Consider the following 17,246-nt stretch of genomic DNA (forward strand, 5'->3'; position numbering starts at 1 on the left):
ACAATACCAAGAGCTTTTCGTTAAAGCTCATTCGTTTAATTTGGGATCTTGACAAAGTTTATAGCTTCAATAACATCCACTTAAAAAAAAAGGTAAAATTATCTCCGGATGATAATCCCAATTTTATCCGTTTATATTCGCATAATGAGAAAAACAATAATTTTTAAGTGCGTGTTATCTACATATTTTTATTTTTCATACATTTTTATTAATTATGTCCTTTAATCTTCTTGATTTGTTCGATCTGACAGCTAAAAATTAAGATGAATTGTGAATTTTCGCTCTAGCATTACTAGATGGGTGGCTCGATATGTTGGAGCTCTTCTTTTCGTTTGTTTCAAGTAGATAATGTTAAAATATATTAGATAAGTGTGTATTGGTTCCTGGATCTTCAAGAATTTGGGCAAACCCAGATAAAAATGAGTAGACAAAGTTCGTCCGGTCTCTCTCGTACTTGACAAAAACATTACATTTTGCAGCTATTCAATCTGACATCTAATTGTTGCGTGACAAATCCGCCAACCAATTATAAATAGGGAAATAAAATTATATTTATCTATACATCATTGTCAAGGATTGAAATTTCCGTACGTAGTTTACTGCCATTTTTATTTTTTCGTTTTGAAATATACTATTGTTATTATTCATTTGCAAGATCATTTCTACCATCTTTCTATAAAACCGACATGTGATGGTAATTGTAGCACTGTTCTTTAAATTTTGTTTGGATAGACTTGATGAATGCTACTTCATTGCCTCAATAATCCAACACCTTCACCTTCATGGTAATGACATGCGCTCATACTTCGTGGCAATGAGTTATAAATACAAGAATTAAACGAAGTTTACTTGGTGAATTCAATAGGGGTGGGTTCGAAAAATCGAAAATCGAAAAAAACTAGACTGAAAACTGAACCGAGGTCGAAAAAAACCAAACCAAACCGATTCTAGTTGGTTCGGTTTATGGCGTTCGAAAAACGAACCGAACTGAAGTGTTGTCAAAACGACGTTGTTTTATAATTAATTATAAATTAATGATTTTTCTTGAAACGACGTCGTTTGTTCTTCCTCTCTTCAGTCTGAATTGCGTTGCTGTGTTTGTATTATAACCCTAATCCTAAACATTGATCCCTTTGTTAGCCGCTCCACGCACCCTTTCTCAACTCAATCAGTCTTCGTCTTTTTCCTTCCCAACGACCTGCGACCCGTCTCACTCTCAGTTAGTCAGTCTCTCACATCTCACCGATTTGCAAGTGTCGCCGTCTCACTCTCAGTCTCTCATCCCCGTGACCCTCGACCCGCGACTTCCTCTCGCTGTTTCAAGTCTCAACCCACGACTTCCCTTGCAAGGTTAGTCTCATGGTAATTTCTCTCATGTTCTACAGATTTTCTTTTCAATTTCACGGGTTTTGTAAATTTTATTTTCAATTTCATGGGTTTTGCAATTTTCTTTTATTTTTAGTGGTTTTTGTTGTTCCTATGATAGTAATGCCTACTATTGTTGTCAATTAGAAGAATCTGATTGAAATGCTGTGTTTAACTCAACCAAACATCAACGAGAAATCAAATTAATTCCTACCATGCGTATCTTCCTTTTCCCTGAACAACTTTGATGCATTGCCGTCACCTATGTCCGTCCACGTTCAAATTAGGTCAAATTCACCTTGAGGGCCCTAGAAAAGCAAAATGAAGCTGCAACCGCCTGTACTTATATCCAATGCCAAGGACACTTTGCAATTGAGAGATTTTTTTTTTTTATTTTTTTTATAAAAAGACGATATATTTCATTCCAATGTCAGGCTAAACAATAAAAGAAAAGAGGAGGTCCTTCTTCAGAAGATCACAGATAAACAAAGAAGGATTGCCAAACCAAGTACAATTACTCTCTGAATGAAGAGCAAACCTAGCAATTCTATGGGCTACAAAGTTGGCATCATGGCGAACATGGACAATAGAAACTTCAATGATCATTTCCATAAAGAGCTTGACATTTTCTATGATAGGTCCAATGTCAACAAATCAGTAGAAGAATCATTCAATGTGGAAACAATCTGAACTGAATCGCTCTAAAAAAACTATATTTTGTTAACCCCTTTCAATCACCACTTCGAAGCCAACTCTAACCGCCAACGCTTTGATTTGAGCAGGAGAGAACACCTCCTAGAAATTAAATGGGGCAGCCCCAATAAAGCCTCCACTAGAGTTGCGGATTACCACACCCAGAGAATTTCAGTTTCGAAACAAAATCCAACCGATTTGATGGAGAAATTTAAATTGCAGTAACAACAATAGTGCATGTGGGAAGAAATATACATAAAGTACCATATGGTGATGAGATACACGGATCATGGATTGATTTAAACAAAATTAATTGGGCGAAAACATATGTCAAAACAATCATATTTTGTAGGTATTACAATATTGGTGTTTTATGTTGTAGTTAAAAGATGCTCTAAAAACTGAACAATTGATGTGACACCATGTCGAAGAGGTTCTGATTCACCATTAGAAGATAATATAAGAGAATAAATTTCTTCTCACTAAGCACAATACAATAGCCTTGTTCCACTTCCACCCCTTGCCCTTCGTTGCTCGCCTATTGATATAGTGCACACAAACATCAGAGATGCATCCCATAAGTCAGGAGCTAATAAAATCGCATTGGACTCGTAATTTTAAAAATAAAAAAAACCAACAATATTATGTACGCTAAACGTAGGGAATACTTTAGTATTGAACATGTTTATCAATGAAATTATGAATTTATTTATTCATAATATTTTTTAAAAGTAAGAATTATAATATTTTTTAAGAAGTACGAATTTTGTTGCCTACTCTTTGATATTATATTGCAAGAATAATACGTGTATTTCATTTCATGGTTGTGCCATTTATTCATTTATTATGGGGAGTTCTAACGAAAAGTTCACGGTACTGTTCATTTTAACGAAAAATCGCATTTTTACACTAAAAAGTCAAACTGGTACTATTCACTTTACCCTTTATTTTGTCTTTATCGTTAAAACTCAAAATTTTCAAACTTTTTTAATTAATTTTCCTTTTATTATGATGGGACGTGTTTTTACGATACAAACAATTGGAATTGTTTAATTTCGTCGTAATCATCATATCTATATTCCTTATGAAAAATTTATTCGAATTAGAGATTGTTAGTAATTTATATGTATCAAATAAATTTGAAGGTATCGAATGCATATAATTCATCAGATTGTTTCTTGGAAGGTAAAGGGAATATTCTATGGCACTCTGCTTTTGGCCTACAACACTATGAGGAGAATCAATCAACAAAATTAAGGTAAAAGAGGGCAGAAATCACTTTTCCATATCTTAACCATTTGATCACTTTTTACACAAGTTAATGTGGATTCTTTCTTTTGGCTCAAGACTCCCTAATGTCTTACAAATTGTCGAATTTCATCTCCGCCTTTTTGCCTTCCATAGGGACTGCTCATGCTGAATCCATTTCGATTTCCTCGTACTTTGCCCATCTTCTTCCTGAACTTTGAAGCGTTGCTGTTTAAGTTCAGATTCATCTTGGGGGGACTCAGAAAGCAAAATGAAGCTGCAACCGCCTGCACACAGTCCAATTCCAGTTAGGGTCTCTTTGCCAATTAATTCAGATGAAAAGATAAATATTAATTTCCTCTGCAACATCAATCAAGAAAGAAAAAGTTGAGTACCTGCAGATCAAGTCGGTGGACGTTAAAGATGTCCTTCATAGAGTGTGAATTATACGCTAATAGATAAGATTTATATGCTTCTTTTGCTGATTTGAGGAGATAATCGTTGCGCTGAACCATCTCCACCTGCATCAAACAGAGCAACACATAAGGTTCCTTGGAAACAGTTGTTGTATGGTAGTAGATTACGATTGAACAACAGAACATTACCAGTTGCGACTGCACATTTTTCAGCATACTCTCCTTGTATTTATATTTCTTCAACGGGGACTTTTTCATCCTGAACACATAATAACATAAGCAATTGAAATGGAGAACAAGCACCAAAGCGTAGCAACCTAAATAAAAGCTTAAGGCCATAAATTCAATCAAGCTTGCTTTAAACAGACACCCTTCTGAAAAGCATGGCATTTTTTTAGATTTGGTTGCTTCCATTCGTTTCTTATTCTTGACTAACCATACCATCAAATAGCGAATAAACTGCATCTCTTCAGGAATGACGAAAAGGTATGCCTTTCCTGTTCCACCTTCTCCTCGAGCTGTTCGACCAACACGGTGGATATATTCCTGCACAAAGATATCCCTTTGTTGTGAAATCTTTTACAAATGGGTAAAACAAATGAACTCAGGAAGCCCAAGAAAATACGGAAGAAAACAAAGAACATGAACTATCGTGTTTGCTTATATGCCTATGTTTACAAGGCACAAACACAAATCTTCACAGTATCGATAATGGGTACAAACAATGAAACACTCGTATATCTTTTCTTATCTTTCAAACACTTTGCCCTTCGATATTATGTCACTTTAACTCCTTGAGTTCCTCTCACTCCTCTCTCTGGATGGTATTCCCATTCACCATCTTAAGAGTGGAAGTATGCATTCTCTCTTTGCTTACTTATGCTTGTAAACCAGCAAAGCTCTTTAAACAGGCACGAGAAAGGCATATTAGAAAATCTAGTCCTAGAACCTGATTACCAAGTATATTAAATCGTGGTTAATTGGGAAATCAACTCCAATTGGAAATTGGATTCTTATCCTGAATTAATAATGGATAAAGAAAAATTACTCCATGCAAAAATTAATTGAAATACATTAGTAGAGAAAATTTGGGCACCTTGGGATCATCTGGAGGATCAAACTGCACAATCAAGTCCTACAAGCAAACGAAAAAAGAAGAAGAAGATTTACCGTGAACAACTGCTTGTTGCAGTATTGGTAATGTGACAGAACAGAAGCTTATTGGCATAGCATGAAGTTCAAACAAGACATAACAGTTGAAGGAAACATACCACAGCAGGAATATCCAGCCCACGAGCAGCAACATCAGTACAAAGTAAGATTCCTTTCTCTGCTTTGCAGAAGTCAAAGAAAGTTTTTGTCCTCTTCTGTTGCTTTTTCTTTCCATGGATATCAAAGCACTCCACATTAATGTATTTAAGAAGTTCAGAGTGGAATTTAACTGAGTTACAAGAAGAGAAGAAGACCATCACTTTCTTAGAACGAGTGGTCTTCAGAAAAGTATATAGGAGAATAAATCTCTTATCGCTGGGCACAATAACATAGCCTTGTTTTAGCCCTTCATTAGTGACCTACAGTGCACATAATCTTGTTAGACTTTAAAGATTTAGAGCTATATCAAAATAAACAAAGAATGTATTAAATACATATAAGTAGATTTAAATGCATGACAGATATTAACACAAGTAAATTACTAAAAGAATACATGAAACCATATGGATTCCTACCTTAGTCCTCCCTTCATCCACATCAATCAAAAAAGGATCTTTCAGTGACAATCTAGCAAGATCTTCAACCTACAGGTTTAACAAGAAAAGTATTATCAGAACAAAGCAATTCATGTAGCATATGGGCGCGCACACACACACTAGTAAACTCAGTGCAAGAAAAATAACTGAACAACTGGATGATGTGCAGCGTATTAATTCATGCTAAAATAGATAAACACAATGCAGAAATCAAAAGATTGACCATTATAAGATAAGGATATGAATATAATGCACAAACCTTCTTGGTTTGGGTTGCTGAAAATAAAGCTGTCTGCCTTTCCTGCACATTCAATAGCAACTGAATAAGCCAAGGGAATAACCATGTAAAATCCATTTTGAATTGCAACTAAAACAACAAAAATAACTCATCGAAGCTGAATGCTGAATATAATCGTACACACTTCACTACATTCTTATCTCTATCCGACAAAAGAAAATAAGAATATGTTGCAAGCTGGATGCATCTATTGTTCAGCGTTGAGTATTTTTAACACAAGTTTGAATGCCGAATCATATAGTGTACCTGGGGTAGACGTTTGATAATCTGTCGCATTTCTTCTTCAAAGTTATCTTCCAAAATCCTGTCGGCTTCATCAATGACGAGGCACTGCAAGTCCAATAGAACAATGAAACCAAGGATGGTCAATTGCTATGATGTCGGGATACAAACTTACATCTTGATAAAACATGTTTAGTCCAACCAGACCAAGAGGCTAAATTTTATATCTATCATAACAACCAAATTTGAGAAAAGGGTCAGAAACTACTAACAAGTTTTCAGTATTATTAACCGCTGCAGAATATTAGAGAGTTAAGAAAATAGTGCGTAGAATCATGTTTCAATTAGAAATCCATCGGTAGAAATTAGCCCCACTATACAAAATAACCAGATACAAATAATTTTGATAGACTACAACAAAATTTCCATAGAAGAGATGTGAGGAACCTTCAAGTTCTTATATAGAAATCCCTTGGTATTCTGGAGATGGTCAAGAAGTCAGCCAGGGGTTGCAACCAATAGATTTACTCCTTTTATAAGACTTTCTGCTTCTCTTCTCCGATTTGCACCACCAATAACCAAGTCGACAGTCTGTGAGTGATACTTGAGGAGGTGCTCTGCCACAGCATGGGTCTGAATTATTGAGAGGAAAATATTCAGGGAAGAATCAAGATGATTTATCGTAAACCTCATAATGTGACAGCACATCGACTAATAAAGCACAATTTCTTTGGTTTTGTGAAGCATAAAATTTTACATAAACATTTCCATTTTCGGACTTCTTTCTAAGAAGTGAATTTCTTAAATTATTGAGCATGTTAACTTTCATATCATGCAAATATGAATACCAAGCCATATTTCAGCCCGCTAATATAGAGGAACTCCATTAACAAGCCAATTTTACAAAACTGCTCTGCAGCATTGCATTATCACTCAAATACAGGCAGGCCTTTATGTTCAACCTAGATATGTAACAGGCATAAAAAAATGATCTTCAATTGGAGCCAGTGAAATAAGACCGACCCCTGTAACATATCAAACCAATAACAAAGAAAGAATGTTCCGGGGTTTGTTTCACCTGAATCGCAAGTTCCCGTGTAGGGCAAATGACAATAACAGCGGTTCCATTACGAGGAGTAAACTTTGTGTGATATAGCAACACCACAGCTGGTACTAGAAAAGCAAAAGTTTTCTCAGATCCTGTCCTTGCAGCTCCCAGTATATCTTTTCCGATCAATAATGGTGGGATTGTTCTGGCTTGAATCTGCAGCAGTTGAATTTACTTGTAAATTGCGTTAAGCCAATTTCGCCCGAAAAATATACACTAAGTTACACAAATTCTACCCCAAAAAAGCCTTGATATTAGAAGCATGGCAATGTCAATCCATGAATGAATAAGGAGCTAATAAAATCATTGAATTCGACCCCGGAATTTAACTTTTTACCTGAGTCATGTGCTGAAATTTCATATCTTGAACGGCCTTAAAAGTGTTGGAAGACAAATTCAGTGATCCAAAAGACTCTGTGGTCATAATCCCAGACCCTCCACCTCTCTTAACCTTCGTCTTCTTCTCCTCCTTCGCTGCTTCTACGCCTTCATTTTCCTCTTTTCCCGCTGTTTCCTCTACCTTCATTCTCTTCGTCTTCTCATCTTCCCCCTCGTCTTCTTCTTCTTGGTCCTCCTTACGGTTTTGAGGCTCTGATTCTTCAATCGTACCAGTCGATTCCGACAGTTTATTCGCTCTCTTTCTCTTCCGGTTGGTCCTCCGAGCAAGCATTGCGCCTTCCATGGCCACTGGTTCTATAGAATTTGGCAATTTAGTGTTTCCGGTCTGGATTGTACGAGCAAGCGGAGGTTTAGCCGTTTAGGGTTTTGACTACCGTCCACGGGAAAGTCTTGGGTTTTGACTATGATTGAGTGAGAGCCAAGCCAACTAAATTAAATTAGAGAGGTGATTTTTAAAAAGGAATACTAAAAATTCAAAAAAACTTTAGTTTTAATAAAAAAGAATAAATAAAGGTGTAGTGAATAGTATTAGGAAAATGTAAAAATGTGTTTTTTCTTTAAAGGTGAACAATACCAGAAGTGTTTTGTTAAAATTCCATTTTTAAAAACCTTCTTCTTTAATTCTCGTCATCAGAATAAATAAATTAAACGAAAATAACCGTGTATAAGAAAAACGATGGGAGAGGTTTAAAAACGTGTTGAATTGTAATTTCTCTTTCATACAACCTATCAATAAATGCAAGCAAATGTTGAGACAGTCAAATTTGATAATCAATCGTCTCATAACAAATTCCATCATGCTCTTATTAACATAGAGAATTGTCATTAGCACTCCAAAATTCTCATTTGACACTCCAAATTTTTGTATAATTAGAAAGAAAAATACATTTGTAAGGAGTGTAGAATAAGATTTTTGTAGTACTAGTAACAGTCCCCTTAACATATTATAATATTTGTAACTTGCTCATAAGAAAAATGATTGAAGATGAATAGATTGGTTTGGTTCGGCTATGCTACTAAAATTATATGTAACCTCAAGTAATCAAAATTCTGCCTCTTTGTTTAACTCCCCTTCAGACAATTGGATTTGTTAATAACTTATTTAGAATCAACATATGATTTTCTCTAAATTCCTTACATCTTGGTGTAAATATAACGTTGTATTCAAAAAACGTATAGCCTGCAAAAGGAAATCATAGTTTTTCAAAAGTTAGGTTTGGTTTATTTCCAAAGATATTAGAGTGTCGAAAGAAACTGAAAAGTGAAATATAGGTGGCAAGAGAAATTGGGTTGTCCATAGAGTAATAGAATCACTTATCTTATCACGTTATTAAGTAGAATGTCAAATGATATCAGTTGATTATATGCCTACACTTCTCCAAAACACAATGAGAATTCTACAAGGAATAAGTTTTCTAAGTGGATTTTTCCGTGTGATACAGAACAACAGTCGAGGTGACAAATTATGCTATGTTACAATCAGATTGGCAAAACCTAACTTTCAATCTCTATTCGCGCACTTAGAAACTATTGATTTACACATCTTTTCAATCAAAAAGTGTGAAAGTACGACTGACCGTATCAAAACCCTCATAACAAATACTGTAACACAAAAAATGCTACAAACAGATGAGCTTGAGCTTGTAGTGTTGTCAAATGAAATCACCATGAAGTTCAAGATCTTAAGTTTTGATAGCAAGATGTGTGGGACAAGTTGCACAAATTTAGCGTAGACTGCACTTGTTTATATGGATCACGCATGGTCCGGGTGGACCGGAACGTTCTGGACGCCTTTTTCTTGGGGAAAGCTCTAGCTGAAGCTATAAACGGCCGCATTGAGTCCGGTGTAGGCGAGTTTTTGAGCACGATTGGTAGGCTGCAGGCTGAGCAGCAGAAGCTGGTAGAGGAGTTTCAGGTGAGCAGTTCAAGTTGTTAGCAAGTTATTAGGGTTCAGTTCATTGATGAATTCTTCCTCTTTGTTAACTTTCTGCTTTACAAATTTGCTGTCAACATTTCCGTAAGCGAAAAAACATTTCCAGAATTCATGGATTGAAGCTAAAAGTGAAATCTGTTTTAGATAATTTCTAAATCACTTCAGTTTAAGGCAGATCATTGTGCGTAGACAACACCATATTATAGTGAATAGCGTGGGATCATCGGTACAAAGTTCTCTTACTGGTTCTCGATTTGGTTTGAACTGTATATTGCTAGTGATGTGAGGGATTGAATCAAAACAACTGCATAGTCTGCATTGATGATAATGGATATTAGTCGAAGTGCTAATTTATCAATTATACACAGGAAGATGTACTGGAAAGAGCCAAAAAGGCCAAAGAGAAAGCAGCACACGAGGCCGTGGAGGCACAAGGAACCGTGACATCAACTACAGAATCCATAACACCAGTCACAACCACCAACGGCGTTACAGCAGTATCTTCGACAAACGCCACGACTCTGGTCACTTCTGTGAATCAATCTCATTGTCTGAACCAGCTCCCTCAACAACTAAGGACGAACAAGATCCAGGTGACGAGGACACGGGTCTAGGAGTGCCAATTGATGATTGAGATCCATCTTCATGTATTAGCATTTCTTACACCTTCCAGCCAATACAGTTGGTTCTTAATCTGGTGTAGATCACTCGTTATAACCTCGATAATAAGTTGTTGTAGTCCATAGAAAAATGGCATAAACTTGGATTGCATATACAAATGCTGATGCTAGCTACTTATACGTCCTCCGTTGGGAAACTGTAATTCAATTATGGTAAGACTTGATCTGAATGGCAGTTCAGATTCAACTCGGTTCAGTGAGGGTGACAGTGAAAGTCACGATCTTTAGTGAGATACGATTTTGTTGTTGTTAGTATAGCGTGCAAGACGAATCCAGGTCAAATACGCAGATAAATAATCAAGCTTTTGTATTGTTAGGCAGATATAAATCCTGTCCGTACAAAAATCTGAAAACCATTAGCATTCATACATATTTCTCTTAAAAAGAACAAAAAAATTGGCTAGATCAAGACTGAACTTGGTGTGCACCTTGGACCGCCTCTGATGATACAGTTCTATTTGATCGTCCCGGCTATTTCTCCGGTTCATCAAATCCAGTACCAGACATCGGAACCTTTCCTATAAGTTGACCATCACTAACATCCATAGCGGATCCCTTGTTCTTGTAATCCACTTTAAAGTCATAGTCACCGTCAGCATCCATAGCGTCGACTGAGGCTGCGGCTGACTTGGCCTTTTTCTTTTTCTTCCTTTCTGCTTTCTTTAGCTTAGGATTGAGAATACCTTCAGCTGTATACAATTTCTCATTTTGCCTGATAGTTCTAGTAGCTTTTCCTTGGGTTTGCCACCATCGTCTTCTTCACATGCCATCGACTGGTCATCGTCTCCGTCAACCATATCAGGACTTCCATCACCATGACTTGATGGTCCTGCTGTCGTATCAACCTGGTGCGTGGTAATGTAAAATCAAATTACATTCGGAATTTGATAAATGTCCACTAAATTTTAAAATCAAATGTGAATCAGTCGGCTTCCTAGAAGACTATTGAACGTATCTGTAAACAGCATGCACAGACTACCGAAAAACTGAATAACAGAAAAGGAGTCATAAGTGATATGGTTAGCACAGATCACAAACCTCTTCAATATCTTCATCAAAATTGAGCGGGCAACTGGGAGGAACTTCGACAGGATGGAAATCACTAACAGACTTGAGGCTTCCGATGAATGAAGATTCTGCATTGTATACTTCATCAATGTTAAACGCTTTACCCAGCTGCGAAACAATGTTTGCCTCTGAAGGATGTCTTGATTCCTAACTGGGGGCATAGTGTAGTACGGAATTTTACCTGAAACACATTGAACGTTTGGCAACAATTATCAACTTTTTCAGCATTTACCTTCTTTACAATTTTTTTTTTTCAGAGTTCTTGTCGAATGAAAAAAGGTCACTGCGTACCCTCGTTCCAGTCATGCAGCACAATTCTTGCGGCAGAAAGTGATCAACCGAATTGAAACTTGGGAGCTTGTATAGAGTCACCAAAAGTCTTTCTGGACAAAGCTTCAAAATTTCCTTTACTCTAGAATTACTAGATGGTTGGCTCGATATGTTGGAGCTCTTGTTTCTGTTTGTTTCAAGTAGATAATATTAATATATATTAGATTAGTGTAGCGATGGCAGAGTGGATCCTCAAGAATTTAGGCAACCCAGATAATTCCTAATTTAATCTGACCTCTAATTGTTGTGCGTGACCGATTCACCTACAAATTATAAATACGGAAATAAAATTAATTATCTATTATATATGTCATTGTCAATGGATTGGAATTCCCGTACGTAGCTTACTACCATTTTTTGTGTTACATTTCAATTTCCTTATTGGGATTTGGATAGACTTGATGAATGCTAATTGCATTTGCCTCAATCATCCAACGCCTTGAACTCCAAGGTAATGAGTCTAATGAAATGCAAATTGAGTAGTAAATTTAATTTATACAACCTTTGTTAACGGGTTGACTAATGCGACGAATAGATTGTTTACTTAAAGCCATGACTGGCTAGGGGACTCATTAGGTAGGACACCTCAGTAGGAGCCTGGAGGGAGGCCGATCTATGATCAGTTGATCATGGAGGGTTGGGGAGTGGTACTAGGAGGTCATCAGTTGGGGCGGTGGAAGCTTCGGTGGTGACGCGGAATCCATGCATGGTGGAGGACGATGAGGCGCACGCTTAGAGAGCTTGACATCCTGAGGCCGACGCAGTGAAGTTTTTTGGTATCTCCTGATTCTGCATCCATCGACCATGCATTGTGGTTCTTGTGGCGAGAGGGGGAAAGAGATGAGAAGGAAAAAAAATGAATGTGGTGTGGAGGTTGCATGCATGTGGTGTCCGTGCATTATTCGGGTTTGCTTGGAGTGAAAGTAACTAGCCCTACTTTATTTATTACAATTTATTTCATATACTTGGATGACTAAACAATCTCAAACTCTGAATGATTTTTCATTAAAAAAATAATTTTTGAAGAGGTTTTTTGTTTTCATAATTAATACTTTGATATATGAAGATATGTTATATATACAAATATTTGAAGACTATTGTTATTTGTATCATAGTCTTACGACCTCACAACCCGTCTCTCTAATAGAAATAAACTCTACGTATGCGGGTTTCACTTGTATTCGTGAGGTGGGTTGCAAGGTGGTAGACAACAATGATATCCAAATAGCATCACCATCCCTAAAAGTTTTTTCCAAAGCAAGCCAAAAGGGCTTTGATCAATTTTTTCTAATAAAACGTTGAATTTGCAGAAACAAAGATGAAAGAATTAGAGCACGAAACATAAACCGAACAACCGAATATTAGAGAAATCTTTAGGGCATGCATCACAAAAACTACCAGCTAGTAGTTCAAGTACATATACTAGGATAAGGAAGAAATCTCTTGGGCACGAAATATAACGGAACCCATGCAATATTACCTAGGAGTTCAATTACGTACTAAAAACACATATCCAGTAAAGTCTAAACTTGGTAGCCAAAAGCGCAATATAGCTTCCCGATCATTCCCTAGTAGCAGTCTCTCACTCTTCAATGTCAGCTATTAGCAGTACTGCGTTACAATTCTGCAACAAAAAGAAGCAACTGCTGTGTTAGTGAAGCTCATTTAGGAAGTCCATTGGAAATGCTCTTAGGATTCCGAATGTAACTTTGAACAAATCAGAGTGATATCTAATTAATTTGCAAAATGAACCATTTTGTAAATGAAAACCATGGGGAAAAGGCCCTTCAAATAAATATATGGATGGACTAATTAAAACATTTAACAAGCTCAGAGATTTCCATGTTGTGCAAAGACTAATTAAAACATGTCACGGTTACGATCTTGAAATTCGATGTAAAATGGGTTCAACAGCTACTTCCTGTGTCTAAATGAAGATGAAGACCCCTTTAGAGACCACATTGAAACCATGCCCATATTATATAGAGGGTTGAGACCTCATTTAAACTCTCTCTAATAATGGTAGGATACACAATACAAGTATGTGTACAGAATGTAGGCTCCCTAGCATTTTATTCCTTTCTTTTTTTCGTCATAGTATAAAAGAGAAAAATGCTTCAAATTATTATTTAGTAAATTTTTTGTTTCTCACACATAATTCCTACGTGTGTGTGTATTTTTTATTTTTTATTTTTCACAAATGCATCGATCTCAGACGGAGACACAAAAAAAGAGTGATATAGTGCTAAATTCACTAGCCACAAGAACATCTTATACTTTTCCACGGCAAATGATTTCATTTGAGCATGAAAATAACCAAACACAAGTATTAATTACCAAGATTATGGCAAAGTCACTGAATGAAAACACAAATTAAGCAGTGCTACAACATAATTAAATAGAAATTTATGCATTGAATTTAATTAGTAGAAGAATAAAATTAAATCGAAAAAAAATCCTTTTTCCACAATTAATTTCATATGCAGAACGAGTACTGTGTAATTAATGAAGAGCTTGTAGTTTATCATATATTCCGACAATAAAAAAAGGTTTATCATATATTAAACAAGGGCAGCAAATTATTTCCGCGCGAGTTGTTCTACGGAGGATCAAAAAATAAATGCAGAGATCGATCCATCTATGGATCCCAGAAAATCAAAATAAAAAACCACAAATATGACAAATGAGTGAGCAGTAATTAGAAACTTACAGTCTATGGATCCGCACGAGCCAACCCGGCATGGAGAAACCGATCCACCACGAACCCCGTCATAATGTATACACCATTATTAACGTCTCTGGGCACGACAAAAACCTTGGGTGGCGGCGCGTCCCGGTAGCCTCGACGAAAGCGGTACAGGTCGTCGGGGCCCCGCACCTTTAGTTCCCTCCTCTCAGCATCCGGTGGAATGTCTTCAGCTCGGATCTCTGCATATCGGACACTGGCAAAAACATCCCGCTGGTCATATTCATCGACACTCGCGTCCATCACTTGTCGTATGGAGTACATGTTGTCCACCCATGCTCTGTTTCTGGCAATTTCAGAGGAGCGGCGGAGGGACAGTAGTCGCCTCCCCCAAGGAGTAGCCTGGTATTTTCTGGTCTGCTTCCTCATGTTCTCTCGGAGACGGTGGTAAGTGGAGTCGGCACGCTCGGTGGGTATGGTGATCACTTGAAAAGCCCTCCTCTCGGCCACTTCTTTTATCATCGCCTGGATACGCCTCGGAACTCCGACGGGAACTTTGAGGAAAACGGAGAAGCCCGTCCGAGGAGTCCTGATACGGAGCACATCCTTCACAGTGCATGCTCGGTACTTCAGCCAGTAGAAGTTGGGGAATGGTAACGGACCGCCGCCTCGCCCGAAGTTTCGTCGAACCACGCGCCTTCTCATCATCAACATGGCTTCGTCCACGTTCACCATTTTTCAGTTATCTGTAAAAGAGAGAGAGAGATAAGAAGAAGAAGAATAAGAAGAAGAAGAAGACGACGACGCAGAAGAAGAATCATTAGATATGGATTTTTTTGTTTTGTGAGATCCGATACCATGTAAAGATAGCAGAATCGAAGCAGAACAGAGAGAAATATTGAGAGAGATTTGCAGATGTAAAGGTTTTTCGTCATTAATTTGTATTGATTTACAATCATTACTTATATAGGTGTTTTCAATACAAATCTTACAGAGCAAGTAATCTTCCTTTTAACTAACTCCTTATATCAACTAACCATCTCCTCATCCCAACTAACTATATCTCTGACAACCAAGATTCCAACTGATATAACAGCCTTTGTAATCTCTTGACAAGTGGCATTGTTTTAACCATATCCTTCTCACTTGGATCACTATTTTTCGCTTCGTTCTTCTTACACGATCGACCTACGTACTGGGCAACGAAGATTATGATGAAAACGATTGAAAGAATATATATGGAAAAGTGTGAGATAGAAAATGGCAACATTTTCTCGAGAAAATACGAGAGAATGGAAAACTTTCTTATTACCTGTTTCGTTTGGTTACTTTGTGAGAGTGAAGGAAGAGCAGAGAGAGCATGAACAGCTCTGCGCCTTGCGGACATTAAATAAGGGGGGAAACGGCAGCAAGTCTGTCCACGTGACTGACTCGTGGAAACGGTATGCCTTTCACTTTTGTTGGGCTTTTACCCAAATGGGCCAAACCGATCTGTTTTTCAATTTCTTTGGTAAGCGGCCCAAAGAAATTTCATACAGAAACAGCCATTTCTTCTCTTTACGACGGCAGAAAGGATTAGATAGGGGAAATATGAGAGTACCAAGCTTCGGATACCACGGTAAAAAATAATTACACTGAAAGAAATTCGGATTACCCCGGTAAAAGCATAATTACGTACGGATCTGGAAATACAATTTGATTGGTAGCACAACCGACGTCTACGAGCTTTTAACAACAAACCATTAAAAATATACAAGTTACAGCCACAGTAGTAGGAAAAAACAGGGTAATTAATGCCAAATATATTTTGGCCAAAATTTGTTGATCACGCTCCCCTGCCTTACCGGCATGTCGGAAAATTTGGCTGAAGCGTTTTACGACTTTCGTCGTAGTAAGGGTGTTTTATACCTCCTTGGCCTCGCCTCCTTTCTGTACTGTGTTTAGCTGACTTGCAAAGAGTGTAGTTGCGAGCCACCATCTTCTCCTGCATCAGTCAAAGCAACATACATTAGGTTCCTTAGAAGAGAAGAAAGTTGAGATTTCACTATAAAATTAATTGGCAATATACGGATTAGCCCAACTACTCATTATAAGCAATGCAATGTCTCTTTTTCTCCGATGTGAGGTTCATACTAAGTGAGAACCATTTATTGTAAAATAACATGACAACAATTGAACAAAAACAGGAAATTACCAGTTTAAACTGCACATTTTTTAGCTTATTCACCTCAAATCTCCATGGTTGAACAATGATATCTGCAGCCTGAAAGCAAAATGAAATGCGGAATTGAAACGGAGAATAAAGCGAAACATTCGATCAAGCTTGCTTTGCACTCAAACGCCCTTCTCAAAAGCATATGGGAATCATACCATCAAGTAGTGAATAAATTTCGACTCCTCAGGAATGAGGAAAAGAAATGCCTTTCCTTTTCTTCCTTCCCCTCGAGCAGCTTGACAGAGCCTACGGACATATACCTTCAAACAGATATCCCATGAGACACATGTACTCAGAGAACAAACAAGGAATACTTGATACTATTAATTAAAGAAGGAATATTAGATACCGGGTTCGTCCGGAGGATCAAACTGCACAATCCAGTCCTACAAGTAAAAGAAATAAGAAAGCAAAAGAAACAAGATTAGCACGAGCATTCTGATACTGCTAATTAATGTCGGCAATTTATTTGTTATGAGAAGCAAAAATTCCATATTTTGGTAGGTAAATTGCAAAAGTGATAGGAGATAAACCATGGCAGGAAAATCCAGCCCACAGCTGCTTCACCGGTGCTAAGTAAGAACCCTTTCTCTGCTATGCAGAAGTCGAAAAAACACTTGTCTTCTTTTGCTGCGTTTGCTTTCCATGAAGATCAAAGCAATCCACATTACTGTCATATCGAAGAAGGTTGGAGTAGAAGCTGACTACGCTACAAGAAGAGAAGAACACTATCCCTTTCTTTGAACGATTCACCATCAGAAAAGAACAAAGGAGAACAAATTTCTTCTCACTAGGCACAATACAATAGCCTTGTTCTACTTCCACCCCATGCCCTTC

The 17,246-nt window shown here is 37.3% G+C and overlaps 2 protein-coding genes and 1 pseudogene across 3 annotated transcripts; 1 reads left to right on the forward strand and 2 right to left on the reverse strand.

Moving 5' to 3' along the window:
- Nucleotides 1–3,317: 3,317 nt before the first annotated feature.
- Nucleotides 3,318–7,903, reverse strand: LOC148696780 (ATP-dependent RNA helicase HAS1-like; annotated as a pseudogene). Its single transcript, XR_015962727.1, has 11 exons — nucleotides 7,436–7,903; nucleotides 7,069–7,254; nucleotides 6,438–6,623; nucleotides 6,015–6,098; nucleotides 5,730–5,771; nucleotides 5,450–5,518; nucleotides 4,994–5,293; nucleotides 4,819–4,857; nucleotides 3,912–4,268; nucleotides 3,702–3,827; nucleotides 3,318–3,593 (listed from the first exon to the last, which is right to left on the reverse strand). The product of XR_015962727.1 is annotated as an ATP-dependent RNA helicase HAS1-like (transcript).
- A 1,353-nt stretch (nucleotides 7,904–9,256) lies between these two features.
- Nucleotides 9,257–10,044, forward strand: LOC148696781 (uncharacterized protein At4g13200, chloroplastic-like). Its single transcript, XM_088693367.1, has 2 exons — nucleotides 9,257–9,412; nucleotides 9,799–10,044. The coding sequence occupies exons 1-2, from the start codon at nucleotides 9,257–9,259 to the stop codon at nucleotides 10,042–10,044; spliced, it is 402 nt and encodes a 133-aa protein (XP_088549493.1).
- A 2,806-nt stretch (nucleotides 10,045–12,850) lies between these two features.
- Nucleotides 12,851–14,952, reverse strand: LOC148696782 (uncharacterized). Its single transcript, XM_088693266.1, has 2 exons — nucleotides 14,219–14,952; nucleotides 12,851–13,132 (listed from the first exon to the last, which is right to left on the reverse strand). Exon 1 carries the CDS (start codon nucleotides 14,927–14,929, stop codon nucleotides 14,222–14,224), a length of 708 nt encoding a protein of 235 aa, XP_088549392.1. The 5' UTR covers nucleotides 14,930–14,952; the 3' UTR covers nucleotides 12,851–13,132; nucleotides 14,219–14,221.
- Nucleotides 14,953–17,246: the final 2,294 nt, after the last annotated feature.

This window comes from Pyrus communis, chromosome 5 (genome assembly GCF_041283825.1).
Source record: "Pyrus communis isolate YQ-2024b chromosome 5, ASM4128382v1, whole genome shotgun sequence".
In the NCBI taxonomy this organism is placed as follows: Eukaryota; Viridiplantae; Streptophyta; class Magnoliopsida; order Rosales; family Rosaceae; genus Pyrus; species Pyrus communis.